At 37.6% G+C, this 22,468-nt stretch overlaps 3 protein-coding genes across 4 annotated transcripts in view; 1 reads left to right on the forward strand and 2 right to left on the reverse strand.

The window, feature by feature from the left end:
• LOC142335952 (histone acetyltransferase type B catalytic subunit-like) overlaps positions 1 to 22,468 on the reverse strand; it is a 182,460-nt gene that overhangs the window by 113,613 nt on the left and 46,379 nt on the right. The gene's annotated exons all lie outside the window — the stretch shown is intronic.
• Positions 415 to 2,770, forward strand: LOC142335941 (uncharacterized). The gene has a single exon (XM_075384347.1). The coding sequence runs from the start codon at positions 594 to 596 to the stop codon at positions 2,559 to 2,561; it is 1,968 nt and encodes a 655-aa protein (XP_075240462.1). The 5' UTR covers positions 415 to 593; the 3' UTR covers positions 2,562 to 2,770.
• The window catches only part of LOC142336533 (uncharacterized), a 199,309-nt gene continuing 185,414 nt past the window's right edge, over positions 8,574 to 22,468 (reverse strand). Inside the window, exons 44-47 of the mRNA XM_075385441.1 lie at positions 21,943 to 22,335; positions 21,418 to 21,661; positions 10,136 to 10,333; positions 8,574 to 9,429 (exon numbers count right to left, since the gene is read on the reverse strand). Coding sequence (XP_075241556.1) covers positions 9,245 to 9,429; positions 10,136 to 10,333; positions 21,418 to 21,661; positions 21,943 to 22,335 — 1,020 coding nt within the window. The 3' untranslated portion in view covers positions 8,574 to 9,244. The remainder of the gene's footprint in view (positions 9,430 to 10,135; positions 10,334 to 21,417; positions 21,662 to 21,942; positions 22,336 to 22,468) is intronic.

Here is a 22,468-nt window from a genome sequence, read left to right on the forward strand (position 1 = left end):
TATTATGATCAGTTTGGACTATAAAGTGTATTCAGATTCTAGTTGCGAGGGGTATGATTTTAACCAGGTACCAAAATGGCCTCTGTTGACAATAATAGTCAAGCAATAAATTACAAGTTATTGATCAGTTTAACTTGTAATTCAACGTTAGATTAAACGTGATTTTATAAAATGAAGATTTGATAACATTTGCAATTGTGGTCATGCTAGTTGAAGGTTTGCGGTTTTAGCAAGTCCTTTATCAGCAAATTAATAACCAGTCGATCTGGTAAACTGTTAAATGTTTGTTTGTGAATGAAATTAATCAGAAACCAATCATTATTGTTAAATTAAACATTACATCAGTATGTGATAATAAAGTTTTGTATCGTGACTCATTTTGGATTGTAAGTTATGAGCGAAGCTGCCGTAGCACAGAATGTTATTTGTCTTAATGGTATGAAAGAAAGAGATTAACGCGTTTGCATTGCACTGTTTGAACTAGGTCAGGTGGAATCAACTATTTCACGTCAAACTGCTGAAATTGATCCTGCTATCTTTCTGTGCTCACTTTGCACACTTCTAAGAATTGAGCACACATATACAAGCTAGCAATGTTTTTCAGATCTGCTGAGTTTAAAATGCCAAATTTTCTGAAACCGTTCAAGAATAAAGGTGCCGCAAACAGTGCAGGAGACGGTCAGATCTTGACCAACCGGCCCTTTTACTTATCCCCAGAGCATTTGTCCCAACATGCAAACGCGCTTGAGACATCGAATTGCGCTCGGGTACAGAACAACGCCGCCCCTGTTACGAATGATTTGCCAATGTTAGACCAGTACAGTGACCCTAAAGACTTGATTGACACGTTTAAAAACTCGGTCCAGGTGGAACCCTACAGGAACGAAGAAGATCAGAATTACATGGTGCCCTTTTCAGAATCACAGGAGCAGCACACTAATAACACACAAAGTACCACCACAGTTCTCCACAATAAACAGCGCGACTCTCTTTCTGAAAGACTGGAACGCGGGTTTAATGGTGAAGTGTATGAAAATATTCCAACCGAGAGTCCAGAACATCGCCAAATGGAGTCGGCTGAAGTAAGCCCATCGCATATGGAAGACTCGTTTTATGAAACGACATGGGGAACATTCACTAACAACAATAATAATAGCAACAGTAATAACAACAACGTTAATGCAGTTATGGGCAATAACGCCAGCAATAACATCAGTCGAAATCAAACTTCGGATTGTTATCAGAACTATAACTCGCAGTTTCACGGACCAGATCCCAATGAACAGATGATGTATGAAAATACGGGCGTCTTTGGAGCTTCTGCCGAAATGGGCAATGAAAGTCGCTATGCAAATGATAACGTCTTTATAGGAGACGATACCTTGACTGGTTCCTCTCAGATTCCAATTCACGACAGTCGGCCCGATGCCGAGTATGATGTACCCTGGACTTCTGCTCATGCTGCAGCTGCCGCGTCCGCTTCTGTGGCAAATACCTCTCAAATACAGCAGCCGAAAGTAGAACACGATAGTCGACGTCAGGTATTAAAGTCATCCAACTCAACAGACGAATTCAGTCCTCAACCTGCTGCGAGAAGACGACATAAGAGCGGGGATCCAGGCAAAAATATTCTGAGTAAGAACACGACAACTGCAACTGCAGGGTACCAACAACAACAACAGCAATCGAAACAGATAACAACAACTCATCAAGACATTCACCAAACAAAAACTATGGATTTCAGACCTGAAGATGATTATGATCAGCCGTGGGAATTAGCGCCTGGCAAACGAAACTCACAAGCAATGAGGGGCAACGATTCCACTTTGGTAGCGGCCCAAGGAGATCTGGGAAAGATACAATTTACGGATCCGACAACAGATTTGAGACCTGAAGATGATTACGACCAGCCTTGGAACCTTACGTCCAAACAGCCACCGAAGGCATCCGGACCTGCTGGCAATTTGGAAGGTAGTCAATCTGTTGAAGCCTTTAACTCGAATCATCAAAAACATCAAAGCAGTTCTGCTGCTGCTGCTGCAGGAAACACAAATGTTGCAACAAGCTCTGCGAGCGAGGACCGAGGTTTCTCGAGTCAACACTCCTCCACCCACGCATTGCACAGGAACCACCACAGGGGATCACAAAAGCATAAAAGCACAGCAAGACAGGCCAGTACCAGCCAACAAGCTGCAGCTGGTGGCGAATTTGTGGATTCAAATGTTGCACTGGAAGAGCAAACATGGTACCACGGACAGATATCAAGAGTGGCTGCTGAGGCAAGATTGCGTCCGGCTCCCGAATGTTCATATTTAGTGCGGCGATCGGAGAGTTCGCGACACGACTATTCTCTGTCAATCAAGAGTGCTTCCAACATCATGCACATGAAGATCCAGTACCAGGAGTCGTCTAGAAAGTACATTTTGGGACAATTTAGCAAGCCCTACAACAGTATTCCTGCCATGATTGCGTATTACTCTAAGCATACACTCAACATCAAGGGAGCCGAGAATGTGATTCTGTTGCGACCAGTGCCCGATACTGCGGAGAACATGTTGTAATAACTGAATTGCAAAAAGTTTATCAAGTTGGTGGGAACTGTTGTCTCCTCTCTCTCCTTCTATAAGCATGTTAATTAAAGTGTTAGTGCATATTTGTAATGCAACATTTTATATGGTTCGTAAATCTATTTTGAAACACATCAAGTCATTTGGTTAGCTTAGCATAAAAGAATGAATGGAAAGAAGTTTAATTTATTGTTGTTTAATTTTTCTTTTTTTTCACTGAGAAATTTATGACTGAATGAGTTATCATGAGCCAGTCCCATCATAAATAAGTTGAGTTCTTTTGAAATTTCGCTTTTACTGCTTTCAGGTTTTGACATAAACGCCCAGTATTCACTTTGGGTAATTTGAGAAGTCAAAGGTTTTGCCAAAATGTTATTGCAATAATTAATAGGTTTCAATTTTGGTATTCATGTCTTCCATTATTCCTACAAGTTTCGTCTACAGAGGCAATGAGTTTGAGGAAGATTTGCGTTTCTAAATGGATAACCATGTTCGTCTCGATGACCTCCATGAAATGATTATAATTTCAACAAGAAAACGCATGGATCAGTACATGGCATAGAATTCCCCCCTCCCCCCTGTAGAATTTTGTATTAACAAACCAATATCGAAGCTTCAATGTCAAGTAGTCTCCATTAATTTGTTTTATAAATTCCACCCCCCCCCCCCCCCACATTCGTATTTGACAGCATACAATGCCGTATATCAATGCATTGGATAGGCTGTTGCAGAATTGTTTGATTTCGTACATTTTTCTTTTAACAGGAAAAACGTCAATTCATTTTTGTCCGAGACCGCACAATGTATCAACTATATTTGGCAATAAATTTTACTGACATCTCCATTGGCTAAGCCTGTTTTACACGTGTACATTTTGAACATTTTCTAAATTGACGGTGACTGAGTACATGCGAACAATCTTTTCAGGTGAACTGGCAACTGCTATGAACTGAATTGAATACGGATCATAATTTTTAAAACCGATTGTCCTAGACATCTATTTGATTTTGCTATATATAGCGTAAAAGATGTTCCGACAGAGTTTGTGACTGGAAATTTCATATGTACATTTTTCATCTCTAGATGGTATGTTGGGATGAATGTTCATACATTAAATTTGAAAATTGCCTTTGATTTCCACTGATATTTCTTTTTAAATATAATATATAAGTTTATTAGCTGACAGCTTTAGTGATCGGAAGCAGTCAATCTAATCCTGTTTTAATTAATTTTACTAAAGTTCTTAACGCAACCGAAATCAGAATGAAATCTTGCGGGACGGAAGTCTAGTTTCTTATCTACGCATTTGGGTTTGTCTACCTATAGATAGCACTCATATTAAATAATTTCTGTCAAATTATTTATATACACCGAGACAAAACAGTGCAAAAAATGAGGGCCGACACTGAATAATTCTAAATTGAGGCTTCTCTGAAGCAATAGATCTACCTTTTGTCAGTTAAATACGAGAAAAGATCGCTAGATTGTCGTCAAACCAACAACGGGTCAATTTCAGAAGAATTACAGTTTTTGGTGTCAAACGCTGTGATAAACTGTCATGAACTCTGGACGAAATTTTCGTTAATTTACATCATCTCAAATATAAACGACATGATCTAGGCATTTCTATGGGTCGATAAACAGTTATTTCAAGTTTGCAACTGTTCATTAAGTTGGGCTGGTAAATGAACGTTTACTTTTTCCCTGCGACCTGGAAAACTCGCATTTGACAATGGAACAAAAAAGAATCCATGTAATTTCAAATTCAAAACAAAACAAGGAGGCTCGGTATTACGCGTTTGCACTTAATGTTTCGACCCAGCTGTAGCACGTTTCTGACTTAATTGTCTGCCAAATGAGGAAGAGATAGAAAACTTTCAAAAACTGGAACAATGTTCGAAAATAATTCGTGCATGGATTTGAAAAATCGCATTAAGCTCAAACCCTTCTTACAAACTAAATACAAACTCATTGCAGGGCAAATGTTGCCTGCCAAAAAGCAGAGCAAGAGACAATGCAAACAAAAAAATTAAAAAAAACAAGCATAACTTACGACTAGGACTCAGTGTCTATTAAAAGAAACAAGGGAAAAGTCAAAATCATCAGATTAAAACTAAACTAAACCAACTGGCTTGCGTTTCACTAGAAAATATGAAACAATAACTAAGCAATGAAGAGACTGAAATTAGTGAATGACTGCATTTATACCTTCACAAAACCATTGAGAGATGTCTTTATCCAAAATATACGACTACAAAAAGAGCTAATACGTCACAAATGAAAAAATCGGGTTTAGAAGCCTAAAAAGGCATAGTCTATTCACTAAAAGATTTCAAAACTAAAATCATTTGAGACTTTCAATGTCATCAATCTGATATGCGATTTCAAAAATAAAATCATTTGAGACTTTCAATGTCATCAATCTAATGACTCTGTCATTAAGTTGCCAATATGTTGGTAATCGGAAAACACAGCAAAGAGAACATGAAAAAAATAAAATGACTAGAAATAAAAAAGAAAACTAGTTGTGTCAAAACTAAAACATCTTTATTTAAATGGCAAAAATGAAACATCGACAACGAAAACAGTTTAACCTCAATTGACATAACATTAGTGAGACTAAGTTAAAAGACTATAAAATAATAAATACAAACACTCAGATTTTCAAACAATTTTACGTAGTGTTCACGCTAGAAAGAAAATAAGCGTTTTTCTGAACTTTTCATTTATGTTCATTGGCTTCCATTTCCACGGGAATTTGAACAGTCATTAATTAAGTGTTTGTTTGGAATCTTTGGTCTGTAATTACAGTGAAAAGAATCAAAAATTTTCTATAAACATTTCAGGGATGCCATTACAATTCGAACAATTTTCGAATAGCAAAAATCCATAGTTGGACCTAAACTGATCTTGTTATTGCTTCTTGTCCATTGATACAAAAATCGGCGCCAAATTTACTGAAATAACTAATTTGACCCAAAAGTCAAAATATCATCAAAATTAGCAAAAAGTCATCATTTTTTAATGATAATTTAGACTTGGTTCAAATTAGTTATTTCGGTAAATTTGGTACCGTTTTTTGGCACGAAACAATTAATACAACTGAAAGTAAGCGATGTTTTCTTTAGTAGCCATTCATAGACCGAATTTGATCAAAAGAACCTCAAATGCTGGCAAAGTTGATGAGTTCAATAAAAATCTACGAAGCTTATTTGTGGGAGCCATAAAAACCATGGCTCCAGCATAAAAACCGTGGGAGCTTTACTCGAAAAACTTAACGCGTGTTCATTTGACATCATTTGAACATGAACTAGTAAATCTATAAAATGAAATGTTAATTGAAAACAGGTTAGTCTGTAATTAGGGCGACAAAATGCATAAAAAGAGTTGAAAACGATAGATCCAAAAAAAACTATCCGAATCATTTTTCAAAGCAAAAATCAACGATGCGACCAAAACTGGGCTTGCTATCACTGTCTGGCTGTTAAGAAAGACGCGTGTTTCAAATTATTGTGTTATTCTTTTTTGACGATCGAAAATTTTAATATATAAAAATTAAATGATACATTTTTTAAACATCGAATTGAATTTATAAATATAAATATCTAGGTAAAAAGTCCTTTTCAGATTCAACAATGATCGTGTCAGCTGGCTTTATGTCTTCAGTACTGTTCAAAGTGAATCAGATAAGCACATATGACGCTAAATTTTAGGGAATAAAGTGAAAAATTATGAATTTTCAAATTAGTCATAGTTTCTGCCAAAACAGTTGGATCAAAAATTTCATAGAATCTTTTTGAACGTGAAACCAATGATTATTGTCAACATTATAATCAACTTTAAGCAAAAATTAATCGCAATTTCATCAAAAATTACGAAAATTGTGAAAGGAAATTGATCTAATATTCACAAAACTTTCAACCTCCGTAATTCCTCCAAAGCAAATAAAAAAAAGGAATTTGAAATTCTTCGCCTGACAAGGGAGAAATGTAATGATACCACACAATTATTTCCGATGAATATATCGGTCGGCAAAAATTGACTAATAAAAAAAACCCGTTTAGCATATAGTTCTTCCACCAATAAAGTGGGTCGGAACAATGAAAACAATTTTGAGGGTGTCAAGCTAAGTGTGGCATATGTTATGGAGCTTTTCTCAAGGGTTTTTACATTAAATTATGTTTGGGACGGTCTTCAGCAAAAGCAGAAGCAAAGTTTCCGTTGAAGCATATAGTAGTTTGTATCTATGTCTTGGACTCCGAGTATTTGTTAATCTTTCTGTGGGGCGAAGTGGGTTATTATCATTTTCTGATCATTTTATATACGTCAGATGGCGATCAAATTTGTGTTCTTAGTTTAATGTTTAGATGAACACTTCTTAAACTTTGTCCGTCAAGAAGTTTTCAATGAGAGGGGCAGTTGCAATTGGGGTCCATTTTGGAAACATTTATTAATATATATATATATATATATATATATATATATATATATATTATATATATATATATATATATATATATAAATATATATATATATATATATATATATATATATATATATATATATCAAACAAGCTTTAATTCGACGGACAAGGTTTTGTAGAACCTCTTATGTGGGAAAAAGGAATCAGTTCGAATTAAAACAAATAACAATCTGACAGAATTAAAAAATTGGAAGCTAAATGAAAACCATCTGTCATTACCGTTTCTCGGATGGTGGTACTTGTGAGCCTTGATGAGCTAGAAAATAGTTGAGCTAGATGAGCTAGTGGACTCATGAGAGGGAAAATTTATATTAACCTTAACCGTAGTTTTGGCAAACTGAAAAAAACGACTGGATATTGATTGATAAATGTGGTTGCTTCCCCTGAGTTTTGTAACTTATTGTTGTACTTTATTTTTATTTGATGGAAGTTTTTTGTTGTTACTCCGCTGAATGCAATAAAATTTTTTTCTTGTAACTACACCTCAACGCGTTCAGGTAACAATTTACCTGAACTACATTCAGGTGTAATTCAGGTGCCTTTAAACAAAAGGGGGGGCTATTCTTGAATAGATATTAAGCGAACGTTTTTTTAACCAATCAGAGACGACTAATAACTTTCCGTGTATGCTCATGCTGTGTTAAACTGGTTAGAATAAAATGCGCCATGCTAGGGCAATTAGCCCAATTGGAATACAAAGAGAAAAAGAATTTCCGACTGGAGGGTCGGTGGGCGCGCTTCGCGCGAGTCGCGGCTTCGCCGCGATAACCGACCCGCGGTTTCCGGATTAAATCACCAGCGCGTGAGAGGCATGGCCGTGAACAGCGGTCCGCAATTGCGCCTAAACTGATATTCGGCTATCTAAACTGTAGGCCAACTAATATTGTGGTAAAGTATAGCACAAAAGGGGTGGCGATTCTCTACTAGGTACCAAAGGGGGGGGGGCAATTGTTGAAAAGATCCCAACTGAATTTTCGGTTACATGAACCCGGTTCAGGTAAATTTATCTGAACGTTATTTAGAGTGTATCTTCGGATGTATTTTTTCGTCTATTTAAAAGGAGGATTGAGCAAACTTAAAAGCTTTGAAATTTATATTTTGGGCTGCTTGAAGGGATGAACTTTTTATTTAAAATTTTTACCTCGGTAGGTTTCAAAATAAATTTCGTATGAATATATTCATGTACACTGTTGCATTAAGTACTAGATTTAACTAAAGTAGGGGATAGCAGTGTGTTCTAAGTAGCCTGGTTTTCACACCCGAACTACTCTTTAATATAAATTTCTGAAATGTAGTAGAAAAACTTGCTCAACGGCTCTCCAGAAAAACCACGTCAAGTTGTTTAAGAGATTTCAAAAAATGCCGCATTAGAAATGAACTTTTAGCAAGCTTGAGAGTTGTGTTGGAACATTCTGCGCTACCCACAGACTCAAACTAAGCGTCTCACACTAAGCGTTGTATAAGTAGATGGAACGTAACTGCTGGTGATATCATAAAAGCTGACCTGATTTGAAAAAGATTTTTTCAGAAATATTTAATTGACACTGATAATTGAAACTACATTAGCAGTATTTTATATCTATCTAACCCACAACACGTGTTGCAACTGAACTGAAAATAAAAGTTAACCAATTACCATAAATAAGCAAAAATAGAACTAATTTATTGCACAATGTTTATAGCCACTAGGTTTAAGAAGAAAAGTTGTAGTTAAGAAGACGAATCTTTGGGTTTTTTTGGTTAAGCAGTCGGGACAATTTTGCCTCGAGAACAGTTTCGCTGGCTATGGTAGTATATGATAGTTGTAATGTTTTATTCTGCGTTGATGAACAGTCTTCAAAGTGAATAATTGTCCGAGTTGTTTGAATTGTAGAAGACTTGAAAATTCTAGTTAGGTTGCAATTGCGCTTGACTGACTGTTTGGAGAAGACATTTTTGCTCTATATCAAGCTGAATTAGGCAAAAATAGATATCTGATAAATTTCTCGAGGATATAGGGTGGTACATCTGAGAAAAGCGCCTCCATTTTTCTCTTTGTAACACATTAAGATCTTCCGTATTTTTGAGGGAAGTACCAGAGTAATTAGGACAGTTTTCGAACAAGATAAGTTTGTAGATACATTGGCAGCGAACATTCTAGAATGTTCTGATATGTTGTTTCGATTAAAAGTTGCTTTGATGGCCATTGGCGTGGTTAGTTCTTTTTTGGAGATGGGGAGCGTCTTTTAGATGTTCGATGAGAGCTTTTCTGTTGCTGACTTTTCTGTGATGAAGAAGTTGACGATGTGATAAGTTCTAATCTGTCTGCTTTAACAAATACTCCGTGGTTTGGGAGGCATTGGAAATATCGAACACCATCTACTGAACCATCGTGCCGACCTAAACACTCAAGATCATGAGACTTTATTATAAAAAAGCCACTGTGTAGCCGATTTGATTTTTCTCTGCAACTCTTCGTATAGCAACAGTGGCGAGAAAAAACTACTGTTTCTCACTTTTGTAGTATTCTTCAGGCGTTAACTAGTTATAAAGTTAATTTACGAGTCAGCGCCCCCGGCAAATTTAGTGGACTATTTGATCAATTTTACCTTTTTTAATTCGACAAAACATATACATGTAAAAAGGGGCCTTACAATGTGGGATATGGCCACATAGAAACAATTGTTCTAATTGGTAGTTATACTACGACTTTGTTCTTTGTCGCCAAATTCCACAAATTGGCTCTATATTGATAAAAGGTAGGGGTACTGACTCGTAATGTATGTTTTTCGGGTACTGACCCGAAAAACTACATTATGTATCCAGAAGACAGCCCTCTAGCTAAGTTAATGCCTAAGATCACAAGTTTTCGTTCTTAGCTGACCTAAGTGGGTGGGGAGAACTAAAGCATATTGTAAGAGGCCTTTTTCTTGTGAAGAAAAGAAACGGACTGCTGATATTAGATTAAATAAACTGGTAATCTGATTTTCTGTCTTTTTAAATTTCATAGATAAGTTATAACTGTTGTTACGGGAATTAAATGGTTACAATAAAATTTACACTTCATTAATATCAATGAAGCAGTTTTTGAAGCAAAGACATTAACCATGTGGTGTGTGTAAGCTGACTCCAACCATAGTACCCTCTGAGAAATGGGTACGTCCACTGTATTTGATCACACCCTTCTTGTTGGGACTCACTTTCACCTCCGATCCAATTTGCACCCAATCAGGCAACAATGAAGAGACTCCAGTACCGCTTCCTGCTCCAACTGTCCCCGGCAACGAGTCATCACCCCCTTTCACTAAACAAGTTTCTTCTCAACGAATCGGATTGCGTAATATGCGTTTGCTCATAATGTTCCAACCCGGCATTAGCTAAATATTTAACCAAAACTGTATACGCGTGTCATCAGATACTCCAAAATCTTTTCAGAGTTTGCTGTCTGTCCCATTGGTTGCTGCACTTTTTGTTAGAAAATTGTTTTTCTATACAAAACTCCAGTTTCTTATAATAAAGCAATAACTTTCTTCGTCGTACTGACTGTTTTTTTTTTCAAATTTGGGCGTTCTAACACTTTCCTCTTCTGATTTCAAGACAAAAAAAAATTCCCCGTTGAAAAATCAAGATTTTTGAATATGCAAATATTGACGTCCACTAAAAATTGGAGGTAAAGGATGAGAACTGTCATTACTCGCAAAAGTCCAAATATCTATGAGATTTCCCGAAAACAATTAGTGTCAAAGTCCTAGAGGGCAATAGTGTTGATCTGAAACAGTTAAATCTACTAAAACAATTTCTATCTCTGACATATCAGACCTGTACCTACGAATATGATTAAATGATTTCAAAAACAAAAAGCACAAAAAATAGTTGCAAAAAATCAAAAATTAATTGAAATTTTTGAGTGCAAATGGAATCAAGGTCAAGAAAGTCCTGAGCCTTGAACTCAAACTTTTTATACAAAGGTTCAATTATATCTCATTAGCAAACAGTAAGGCCTGTCACTAATGATACTAATAATAAAACGGTAGATATAGTAATAAAAAAGCCAAAAATCAAATATTCACTAATATCTTTGATAACGTATAATGCCAAAGCCACAAAAAGCATTAGCAGCAGTTGATGAAATCAAGCAACCCCAAATAGGCAAAATTAAAACGCAAATGTATTGTTTTAGTTTCAGTCAAGAAAGAAACACTGAAAACAGAAATCAGATTGCCCCACGGGGATAAAGTGGCCTTCGAAAACAGAAAAGTAGTTCAAAGACCAACTGCTCACTCCACTTAAAATGTAGTTGAAAAATAACGCTATAAAACTACTGGCTTTTGTCCCCCCTTCACTGGTCCAGCGCGAATAAAGTTACCACTCTAATTTTGATATCCCACTGACTTAAAAACTTGAAACATTTATTAAAAGATTTTAGAAAAATACCCCGCACCAATACAATACAAATAGTTTGGATAGTAAAAAACTAATCATTACTTTCTACGTAAAATTCCTTAACGAAATCATTAAAAGCCATTTTCAGACAACCTGAGTAGATCTCATATAGAGTTCGACCATGCACGGTTAAATTATGTCTGATAGGATATTTACATAAAAAACACAAAGTGAAAACATTTTTCATGACGAGTTGTCTTTTCAAAAAACATTTAAAAGTGTCTTTTGCTGCTGCTGGATTATCAAAACTTGATAATTCTTGACACAACAAAACAGGCGTGGTTCCTTCATGCATCAAGTCGTGAGGGTATTTTGTGCATTTAGAGCAATTTTATCGAAAAGTAACCACCAATGATGCGAGTTCAAGAACGTGTTCTGAAAAGTGCACATTGAAAATAATAAGTTCTGGTCGCAACATGTTTTGATTGTTTTTTTCCAGGACACTAAAAATTTTTCAAAGCGTTATTCTCCAAATGAAACAAAACCTTGTGAGAAAATTTTTCCGCTATATAAAAATTATTTACAAAATCGCATTAACAATTGACAAAAATTTAGATTGATTTTTATTCAGTTCTCAAATGCACAGCACATAGGTAATCTGTTGACAATAAAACTATTGCGATACATAAATTTATTGAAAAAATTTTAAAATTTCTTTCAAATAATTCTACTAAATGCTTTTTCTAAAGTTTAAATATTACATGCCAAAATTAATTTTGCATGTAACGTTTTTTTCTCGCTAATTGTGAACCATTTAAGTTGAATATCGTTTTGTCCTTTCAGCAACTTTAAAAAACATATTAATTCTAAATCATGAAAGCATCGGAGTAGTTAATCCAATACTTGCTAAACATATTTTTACTGATTTGAAAAGTATATAATTTGAAAAAATTTGAAAACTTGAATATTTTTTCAAGCAATCAAAAGTTTGAAAATGTTTTATCAGCATTTAAAGCAACTTCTTGAGGGCTTTTTAATGATACCGTTCTTTATCTCTCCGAAAATGATTTCGCCGGACCAAAATTGGCTTAACAAAAAAATTGCGGCTGATAACGTTTAGGGTTGGAACAATATTTTAGAGATGCAAATGGCTTTTTCCCCTTAAGTTGAGTGTACATCAATACATATGTTATTATTGGACAGTTGAGTAATAGGACATTTCAGTTGTTAGATAGCTGAGTTAATGGACACTTTTTTGTCATTCAGCTCTCCAAATTAAGTTTATTATGACTACTGCCCTCTGACATTCAAAATTTTTCAGCAGCTTAGCCTACCGGCTTTGTTACAATCCTTTATTACGCTAAAAACTTGATATGTCGATAAGCAGTAGTATAATATACTTTGAAATGACAGACCCTTAAACCAAAATATTGTCAAGTTGATATTGTATCGACTCTGTCTCCTTTGTGAAATAGCACAGAAATCAATATCCTTATCAAACGTAAAAGGAGTTCTTACGTAGTTCTAATTTATAAGTATCATCCAAAACTCAAATGTATTTGAGATTTTCTTAGGAAAAAATTTTAGGTTAGTTCTTAGGATAAAAATTTGGGTCTTTTCGTTTGTGCCCCCCAGTACGTCATGCTCCCCCCAGTTATAGAGCACGTGTCATTACATAATAAATCATCATTTAAAAATATGGCACGTGCGTTTGGGGGATGCAAATAAAATGCACCCACTAAGTTGGGGGAGCACAAACGGAAAAGATCCAAAAATTTTATAGGAATAAGAGTTTTCTTCAGTGATTTCCGTGGTGAGTTTTTCCTTTTCCTGAAAGTTTACCTGCTGAATACTTGCCACAGTTTTTCAGAAATAAGAATTTGATCAGGACAGTTTCAACTATAAACTGGTTTTTATTCCTGAAAAGTTAATTTCATTAATTTCTTTGACATTAGTATAGTTTCATTAACTTGTCTCACCAAATAAGCGGAGAGCTGAAATTAACTGCCAAGCTACAAGATCATCTGGTGATGAAGACTATACTGCAGCATTCAAAACCATGTGTGGGTTGCAATTTCAAGATTTGTCTAAATGACAATCTGAATGAATTGAACTGATTATAAATTTGCGATTAACTAAGTGTTGGGTTATGGACTTTCGCAAGCGGAATAAAAAGCGTTTTTAACTAAGTAAAAGAATTAATTTCTCAAAAATGAGAGAATAACAAAATGATATTTTACAGTAGAATTTAGAGATTTACAGGAGAGATCTGATTATTAGATCAAGATGGTGATTTGAATTTGGGGGTGAAAAAGGACTCAAAAATCAGCTGTATATATACCCATTATCAGTGTGAAAAAGTCCAGATACAAAACTAATCTTAGCACCGTGATTTATAGTGGGGGTAGCAAAGGTTACCCAATATGATTTGCTTCTGCAAATCAGTCGCAAAGGGAACCATAAATGGAATGCATTTGCACTTTTCTAAGAACTCATTCACACTTCCGGAGATATCATCATCATTAACATTTGACAAAAATTTAGATTGATTTTTATTCAGTTCTCAAATGCACAGCACATAGGTAATCTGTTGACAATAAGACCATTGCGATACATAAATTTATTGAAAAAATTTTAAGATTTCTTTCAAATAATTCTACTAAATGCTTTTTCTAAAGTTTAAATATTACACGCAAAAATTAATTTTTCGTGTAACGTTTTTTTTTTCTCGCTAATTGTGAACCATTTAAGTTGAATATCGTTTTGTCCTTTCAGCAACTTTAAAAAAACATATTAATTCTAAATCATGCAAGCATCGGAGTAGTTAATCCAATACTTGCTAAACCTATTTTTACTTATTGAAAAGTATATAATTTGAAAAAATTTGAAAACTTGAATATTTTTTCAAGCAATCAAAAGTTTGAAAATGTTTTATCAGCATTTAAAGCAACTTCTTGAGGGCTTTTTAATGATACCGTTCTTTATCTCTCCGAAAATGATTTCGCGGGACCAAAATTGGCTTAACAAAAAAATTGCGGCTGATAACGTTTAGGGTTCGAACAATATTTCAGAGATGCAAATAGCTTTTTCACCTTAAGTTGAATGTACATCAATACATATGTTATTATTGGACAGTTGAGTAATCGGACATTTCAGTTGTTAGATAGCTGAGTTAATGGACACTTTTTTGTCATTCAGCTCTCCAAATTAAGTTTATTATGACTACTGCCCTCTGATATTCAAAATTTTTCAGCAGCTTAGCCTACCGGCTTTGTTACAATTCTTTATTACGCTAAAAACTTGATATGTCGATAAGCATTAGTATAATATACTTCGAAATGACAGACCCTTAAACCAAAATATTGTCGAGTTGACATAGTATCGACTCTGTCTCTTTTGTGAAATAGCACAGATATCAATATCCTTATCAAACGTAAAAGGAGTTCTTACGTAGTTCTAATTTATAAGTATCATCCAAAACTCAAATGTATTTGAGATTTTCTTAGGAAAAAATTTTAGGTTAGTTCTTAGGATAAAAATTTGGGTCTTTTCCTTTGTGCCCCCCAGTACGTCATGCTCCCCCCAGTTATAGAGCACGTGTCATTACATAATAAATCATCATTTAAAAATATGGCACGTGCGTTTGGGGGATGCAAATAAAATGCACCCACTAAGTTGGGGGAGCACAAACGGAAAAGATCCAAAAATTTTATAGGTGAGTTTTTCCTTTTCCTGAAAGTTTACCTGCTGAATACTTGCCACAGTTTTTCAGAAATAAGAATTTGATCAGGACAGTTTCAACTATAAACTGGTTTTTATTCCTGAAAAGTTAATTTCATTAATTTCTTTGACATTAGTATAGTTTCATTAACTTGTCTCACCAAATAAGCGGAGAGCTGAAATTAACTGCCAAGCTACAAGATCATCTGGTGATGAGGACTATACTGCAGCATTCAAAACCATGTGTGGGTTGCAATTTCAAGATTTGTCTAAATGACAATCTGAATGAATTGAACTGATTATAAATTTGCGATTAACTAAGTGTTGGGTTATGGACTTTGGCAAGCGGAATAAAAAGCGTTTTTAACTAAGTAAAAGAATTAATTTCTCAAAAATGAGAGAATAACAAAATGATATTTTACAGTAGAATTTAGAGATTTACAGGAGAGATCTGATTATTAGATCAAGATGGTGATTTGAATTTGGGGGTGAAAAAGGACTCAAAAATCAGCTGTATATATACCCATTATCAGTGTGAAAAAGTCCAGATACAAAACTAATCTTAGCACCGTGATTTATAGTGGGGGTAGCAAAGGTTACCCAATATGATTTGCTTCTGCAAATCAGTCGCAAAGGGAACCATAAATGGAATGCATTTGCACTTTTCTAAGAACTCATTCACACTTCCGGAGATATCATCATCATTTAATACATGCTGGGAAGATTTTACATCACTTAATCTAACTCTAATAATAGTTATCTAGATTCACCAATTTGAACCGAATATTGATTCTAAGCACCATTTCTTGGCGACTCATTTATATAATTTCTTTGATCGAAGTCATATTGCTTGTCTTTCTAATCTGGTAAGTCAAACTTTCTTTCTAATTCTCACTAAGTTTAATACTATAGTTTGATCAATATTCTAACACCCCCACTCAGACTTGAGCTGATTGCGTAGAGTCTGTTCCCATCAAAACTGCTCTGAATGTTTCCACTTTCGAAACGGGTAAGGACTTTGTGAAGATGTCCGCTGCCATTTTGTCTGTAGGGACGTAATGAATTGAAATAGTCCCATCCTCCGTCTTGTTCCGGATGAAGTGAAATTTTGTTTCGAAGTGCTTGCTCCTTTTGTGCATGACTGGGTTTTGGCAGAGTCTGATACAACTTTGGTTGTATTCTCCAATTGCTATTGGACGTTTCTGTTCGATGCCAAAATCCTCTAGACGTTGTTTCAGGTAGAGTGCTTCCTGAACTGCTGCTGCCCTGCCCTGATATTCTGCTTCTGATAAAGAAAGAGCAACTTTGGCCTGCTACTTGACACCCCAGCTGAGTGCTGCGCCACGTCCGTTGAGCTTGAGGTAATAGCCCGTTGTTGATTTTCTGTCGATCACGTCTCCAGACCAGTCTGCATCACTTTCCCCCACTAAATCATAACTAGCCTCTTTTGTGTAAGTAAGTTCTAAACCTTTTGAACCTTGAAGATATCGCAGAAGTCGTTTTCCGCACATCCAGTGTTGATTGGTAGGTGCATTCCTGTGTCTGGACAGAGTGTTGACTGTGAACATGATGTCTGGCCTCGTCTGTTCGGCCAGATACAGGAGTGATCCAACCAAGCTTCTGTAGATCCTCTGGTTCACTTCTTCGTCTCCGTTCTGTGCTGTCTGAAGTTTCAAATTCAAGTCAGCTGGAGTTCTTGAGGGTTTGCATTGATCCATTTGAAACCGCTCAAGCATTGTTTCTATGTAGCGTTCTTGGTCGACTGTGACTTCGCCCTCTTCTCGTCTGATTCTTAGACCCAGAAACCAGTGTAGTCTCCCTTTGTCTTCCATGCGAAAGGTTGCTTCTAGTGCCTTCTTGACATCAGAGACCACTGTCATACTTCTTGATGCTACTATGATGTCGTCAACCCAGACCAAGATGAAGGTGTGATCCTCTGCCTCTGATCTTGCGGACAAGCAGTGAACCCCTGTCTCAGTAGGAAGTTTGCCAGCTCTTTGTACCAGTTGTTAGCAGCCTGTTTCAAACCATAAATTGATTTATTTAGTCGACATACTAACTTCTCCCCATCTGATCCGCGTTTTACAAACTCCTGTGGCTGTTCCAGATACAATTCTTCCTCGATTGGTGAGTGCAGGAAAGCAGTCTTGACATCAAATTAGTGCATCACGTGGCCCTGCTTCGCTGATAGTTGAAGTAGAATCCTGAATGTCTCGGGCTTGCAGGTAGGCGCAAAGGTCTCAAAGTAGTCCAGTCCTTCCACTTGTTTGAAGCCATTCATCACATAGCGCGCTTTGTATTTGTCCACTTGACCTCTGGGTCCCAATTTCACTTTGTAGACCCATTTGCTCGGTATGACGTCCCTGTCTGTGGGGGGTCTCACTAGGTTCCAAGTCTCGTTGTCTTGGAGTGCCTTGACCTCATCCTTCATTGCCCGGTGCCACTGGTCCCAATCGTCACCTTGCTTGGCTTCGTAGACTGTTTGTGGTTCCACATTGTCGCCCTCAGTCACAGCAAGATGGGTCCTGACTTCTCCAAAAAATTGCGGAACATTCCTTGCTCGTGTCCCTCGTCTGGGCTCTGCTCTGTCCGCGTGTTCCAGTGCATCTTCATTGAAGCCAACTGTCTCTAACTGTGAGAAGTCTTCTGTGTCACTGTCTTCCAGTGACTCTGAGTCTCTGTGACTCCCTCTTGTTGCAGTAGATCCTTCATCTAGTGCTGTTTCTCCAACATCCGAGGCCTCTTGTCTCAATGTTGTTTCTTGAGTATTCACGCTCCCTGCGTCATGCCAGTCCTCCTTTATTGCAGTAGATATGTCCTGTCGTTCTCTGTTGTCATCGTCTTGATGACCATCATCTGGGTGCCAGATTCCCAGTTCCGACCCATCATCTATTAGATCAGCCGTTTCTTTGTTGTCAGGGATTGAGCTCACTTCAGACTCCTTGATGATCACATCTCAAACTGCCACCACCTTGCGTGTGTTGGGTATGTAAACCAGGTATCCGTTTTCTCCTTTAGTGTAACCCACAAACTTTCCTTCCAGTGCCTTGGGTTCAAGTTTGCTGACTTCTCTGTCCCTCTTCCTCATGAAGACTGTGCAACCAAAAATAGATAATTTACTAATTGGAAGCTTAGGTTTTATACCTCTCATCACCTCTGCTGGGCATTTTTCTTCTCCTTGTCTCACAACCAAGTTTCTGATCCTTGCTGCGTGAAGAATTGCTGCTCCTCACATCATCTTGGGAAGTCCTGAGTCAATGAGCAAACATCTTGCCATCTCCAGCAGTGTCCTGTTGCACCTCTCAGCTAACCCATTCCGTTGTGGCGTCTCTGGTATGGTCTTCTCCTGTAGAATGCCTGCATCTAAGCAGTACGTCTTGAACTGCTCTGAGAAAACTCCTTCGCATTGTCTTGCCTCAGCTTCTTGGGCGTCCCCACACTAAAAACAAATTTCGTCAGGCTGGCCAATGCCTCACTCTTTGCCTTAAGCAATTCCAGAAACACAAAATTCGTGTACTGCTCTGCAAACACTATGCAGAACCGGAACCCTGACAGTGACTCTACTCTGAAAGGTCCCATCACGTCTGTGAACACCCTCTCCAGCTTCTCTTCTGCTTGGGTCTCTGCCACTCTTGGTACTAGAGTCTTTGTGATCTTGGCCAATGCACATACATTGCATACATCATCGAGTTCCCCCACTGTCTCTGGTGCATTCCTGACCACATCCGCTTGATTCAAATGACACAATCGTCTATGCCACTTCCTTGCACTCTCAAGTTTCACGCTGTTGGAACTCATCTTGAATTCTAGAACGCTGCAGGGTAAGTAAAACAAATTATTTTCTTGTGTTAGTTTTACCCGAGTTCCCTTCTGGAGTTTCATGCAGCTGTTTCCTCTCTCGAAAGTGAAGCTATGTCCCCACTCCGTGCGTCTTGAGACTGATAGGAGGTTTGAAGAATAGTCCGGCACACACAGAACATTTATGAGTTCGCATTGGAATTCCCCTCTGTTTGAGGGTATGCTGATCCTCACACAGCCTCTGCCCACCACTCTGGAAGCCTCTCCGTTGGGAATTCTGACCACTGATTGAATGGGCACAAAGTCCAGGAACGCATCGATGTTCGTCACTATGTGATCTGTACAACCACTGTCCACTAGCATGCCTGCTGTCTTCCACTGGGTAAGAGCTGCCCAGCATTCCTCGTCTGACGTAGCCAATGTTGGACCCATTGCCACTGACTCATGTTTGCCTCCATCTCTTTGTCGCTAGCATGCACTGTCTAGGTGGCCCTTCTCACCACATTTGCTGCATTGTGCTGTCTCCTTCTTCCTGCAGTCCTTGGCAAAGTGTCCAGGGATCCCACACACAAAGCAGTTTCCTTTCTTTGGTCCCTTCTTGAAGTCACGCTGCACTGCCAGTGCCACTGAACCACTTTGTCCCTTGTGTCTCTGCACCGTGCTCTCATGAAGGTTTTGCAGCCTTTTCCTCAACTCTGTGAAGTTCGTTGCCGGGTTGAAGCTTTCCTGTATAACAAAACTTTCATACCTCATTGGCAGACCATTGAGGACCAAGGCGTTGGTGAGGGTCTCTGAGACTGCTTCCCCTGCTTCTTGTAGCCTTGTGAGCAACTCCTGTCTTCTGATGAAGAAGCTGTCCAAATCCTCACAATCCTCGAGCTGCAGTCGAGCAAGCTGTGCCACTAAAGTCACCACTGTCGGCGTCTCCACACTCTGAAATCTCTTTTGCAAAAGCTTCCAAGCCTTTGCTCCATCTCCAATGCCATCGTCTCCCACACAGTCATGTCTCATCAGCATGAGGGTTGCTGCATCTAGAGTCAGTGCCAGATGGCACCACACATTGTTCCGTTTCTCCTTGATGTCTGCCACTTCCTTCTCATATGCATCCTTCAGCATCTTCCGGTTCTTCTTCTCATCATTGGTTGCTCCATTGGCCAGTGGCGCAGGCTCATTGGGTTGCTCCTCTGTCCCCAGTAGTGATTTTTAGAGTCCCTTCGTCTGCATCATCGCCAAAAATCTTGAGCTCCAGATTGGAAAGTCCTGTGTCTTTCCTGCGTAGGTCAGCAGCTTCACTGTCTGTTGATCCATTGGAGTTTGAGCAGGCAAAACAGTTGTGAAAAGAAAAGGTAATAAGCAGAAAAGGATTATGACTGTCAACAACAAATTAGTTTTGTTTTGGAAATTAATTTTACGACTTAGAAAATTGCTGGGCCCATAACCTGTTGGGTTATGGACTTTCGCAAGCGGAATAAAAAGCGTTTTTAACTATGTAAAAGAATTTATTGCTCAAAAAAGAGAGAATAACAAAATGATATTTTACAGTAGAATTTAGAGATTTACAGGAGAGATCTGATTATTAGATCAAGATGGTGATTTGAATTTGGGGGTGAAAAAGGACTCAAAAATCAGCTGTATATATACCCATTATCAGTGTGAAAAAGTCCAGATACAAAACTAATCTTAGCACCGTGATTTATAGTGGGGGTAGCAAAGGTTACCCAATATGGTTTGCTTCTGCAAATCAGTCGCAAAGGGAACCATAAATGGAATGCATTTGCACTTTTCTAAGAACTCATTCACCCTTCAGGAGATATCATCATCATTTAATACATGCTGAGAAGATTTTACATCAATTAATCTAACTCTAATAATAGTTATCTAGATTCACCAATTTGAACCGAATATTGATTCTAAGCACCATTTCTTGACGATTCATTTATATAATTTCTTTGATCGAAGTCATGTTGCTTGTCTTTCTAATCTGGTAAGTCAAACTTTCTTTCTAATTCTCACTAAGTTTAAGACTATAGTTTGATCGATATTCTAACACTAAGACTCCATAAACAGATGTCTAACTAAGGAGTTAATTTAATTAAAAACTTATGTTGTAACATTAAAAAACTTATTAGTTAATTTTAATTGGGGTTTCTTTGGAATAAGCAGCTTCTTAGTGAAGCTTCTTTCTTACTACTAATAAGTCATAAAAATATTTTACGAGGAAACTTTTCAGATTATTTAGGAGTTAGCTTAAGAAGTTTAATAGAAGAGTATCTTGTACTAATAATTTTTTCCCATATCGGTTCATTTTGAACGGTCTTTTCAGAGGTTACATCGGCATGGGTAAAGTCTGGTCAGGAACAAACTAGAGAGCCTTTCAAGTGTCTTTTATAGATGCCTGATCAAGTGTCTTTTCAGTCTGATGAGGCTTTGCAACCAGAGAGAGCAACATACTTCTAAGTAACCCTAACAAAGCCTCCTTGAACAAACCTGTTTGTTGTCTTGTCATACTCTCCACATTCTCTCCATCAGCACTGCAAGACCTCTGCAGAGTCATTGCAGCATTAGCAGCAGCTGCTGCAATTGGGGCAGTGCAAGTTGCGGAAGACTTTTTGCGATGTGTCGGACACTCGTCTTGCTCCTCGAGAGTGGTCATTCTGCGACTGTTGCTCCTTGGGGTCGTAGGACCTCCTCTGGGACTCTGAGGCCGGGTCGAATTTGACGAAGACAGTGCCTGAAATTTCTTCCATGCAATGGACATTTTTACCTCAGCAATTTTTTGTCATAATCAACATTTGTTGGCTTCAATAAATGTCCCACTTGATCAAAAAAGTTCAAGAAAACAAAATAAAAAAACTGAACGAGTCCTTTGTTTTTGTTTTTGAAAATTGCTGTATTCTACGCATACAATCTCGAATTTTAAGGCTTACAATAACTTCAAAATAATGAAGATTAATTTGGCTTTTTTGCTCATGTAACGATAAACTTTTGGGTCATTTTCAAAAGTCGACTAACTAGTAAATGAGGGTTTGAAATCGACTTCTTCTTGCTATCTGCTGATCTTTTAGATAGCATTCCCTGCGGTACACCACCATATTCTGGACCCTGGAGACCGCCCAAAAGTGGCCCTGATTGTAATTGTGAGTTCCAATTGCCCCCATCTGCGGGTGAACTGGATCTTCTGCCCACCCTCTGGTGATGATTAGGTGGCATTTCCTCCCTCCTTTGATTCCGCCCAATTGGCTGGCCTGAAAATGAACATTGCCGTCTCGAATCGGTTGCCTCAAATAAGCCTTGAGTAAGATTGCTCGAATCAGTGAGAGAAATCGATCTTATAATATAACCTTTTGATCCCCTTTTGACTGCTTGTTTCTGTAGGCGTTTTTTTTTCATGCCACAGCAGAGCCGCTACTGAGTTGCAAAAGGACAATTTGACCTCACCTATAAGTGATATCCACACTCTATCTTAATACACGGGGAAAGTCAATAACATACAGCGGCATTGGATTTTTACTCACAATTTGACCTTGATTTATCGAAT

Source organism: Convolutriloba macropyga, chromosome 3 (assembly GCF_964194025.1).
Source record: "Convolutriloba macropyga chromosome 3, txConMacr16.3, whole genome shotgun sequence".
Lineage (NCBI taxonomy): Eukaryota > Metazoa > Xenacoelomorpha > Acoela > Convolutidae > Convolutriloba > Convolutriloba macropyga.

What these genes read in the sequence shown, in the direction of transcription:
- LOC142335941 (XM_075384347.1), top strand. Translation starts at nt 594, where the DNA reads ATGTTTTTCAGATCTGCTGAGTTTAAAATGCCAAATTTTCTGAAACCG.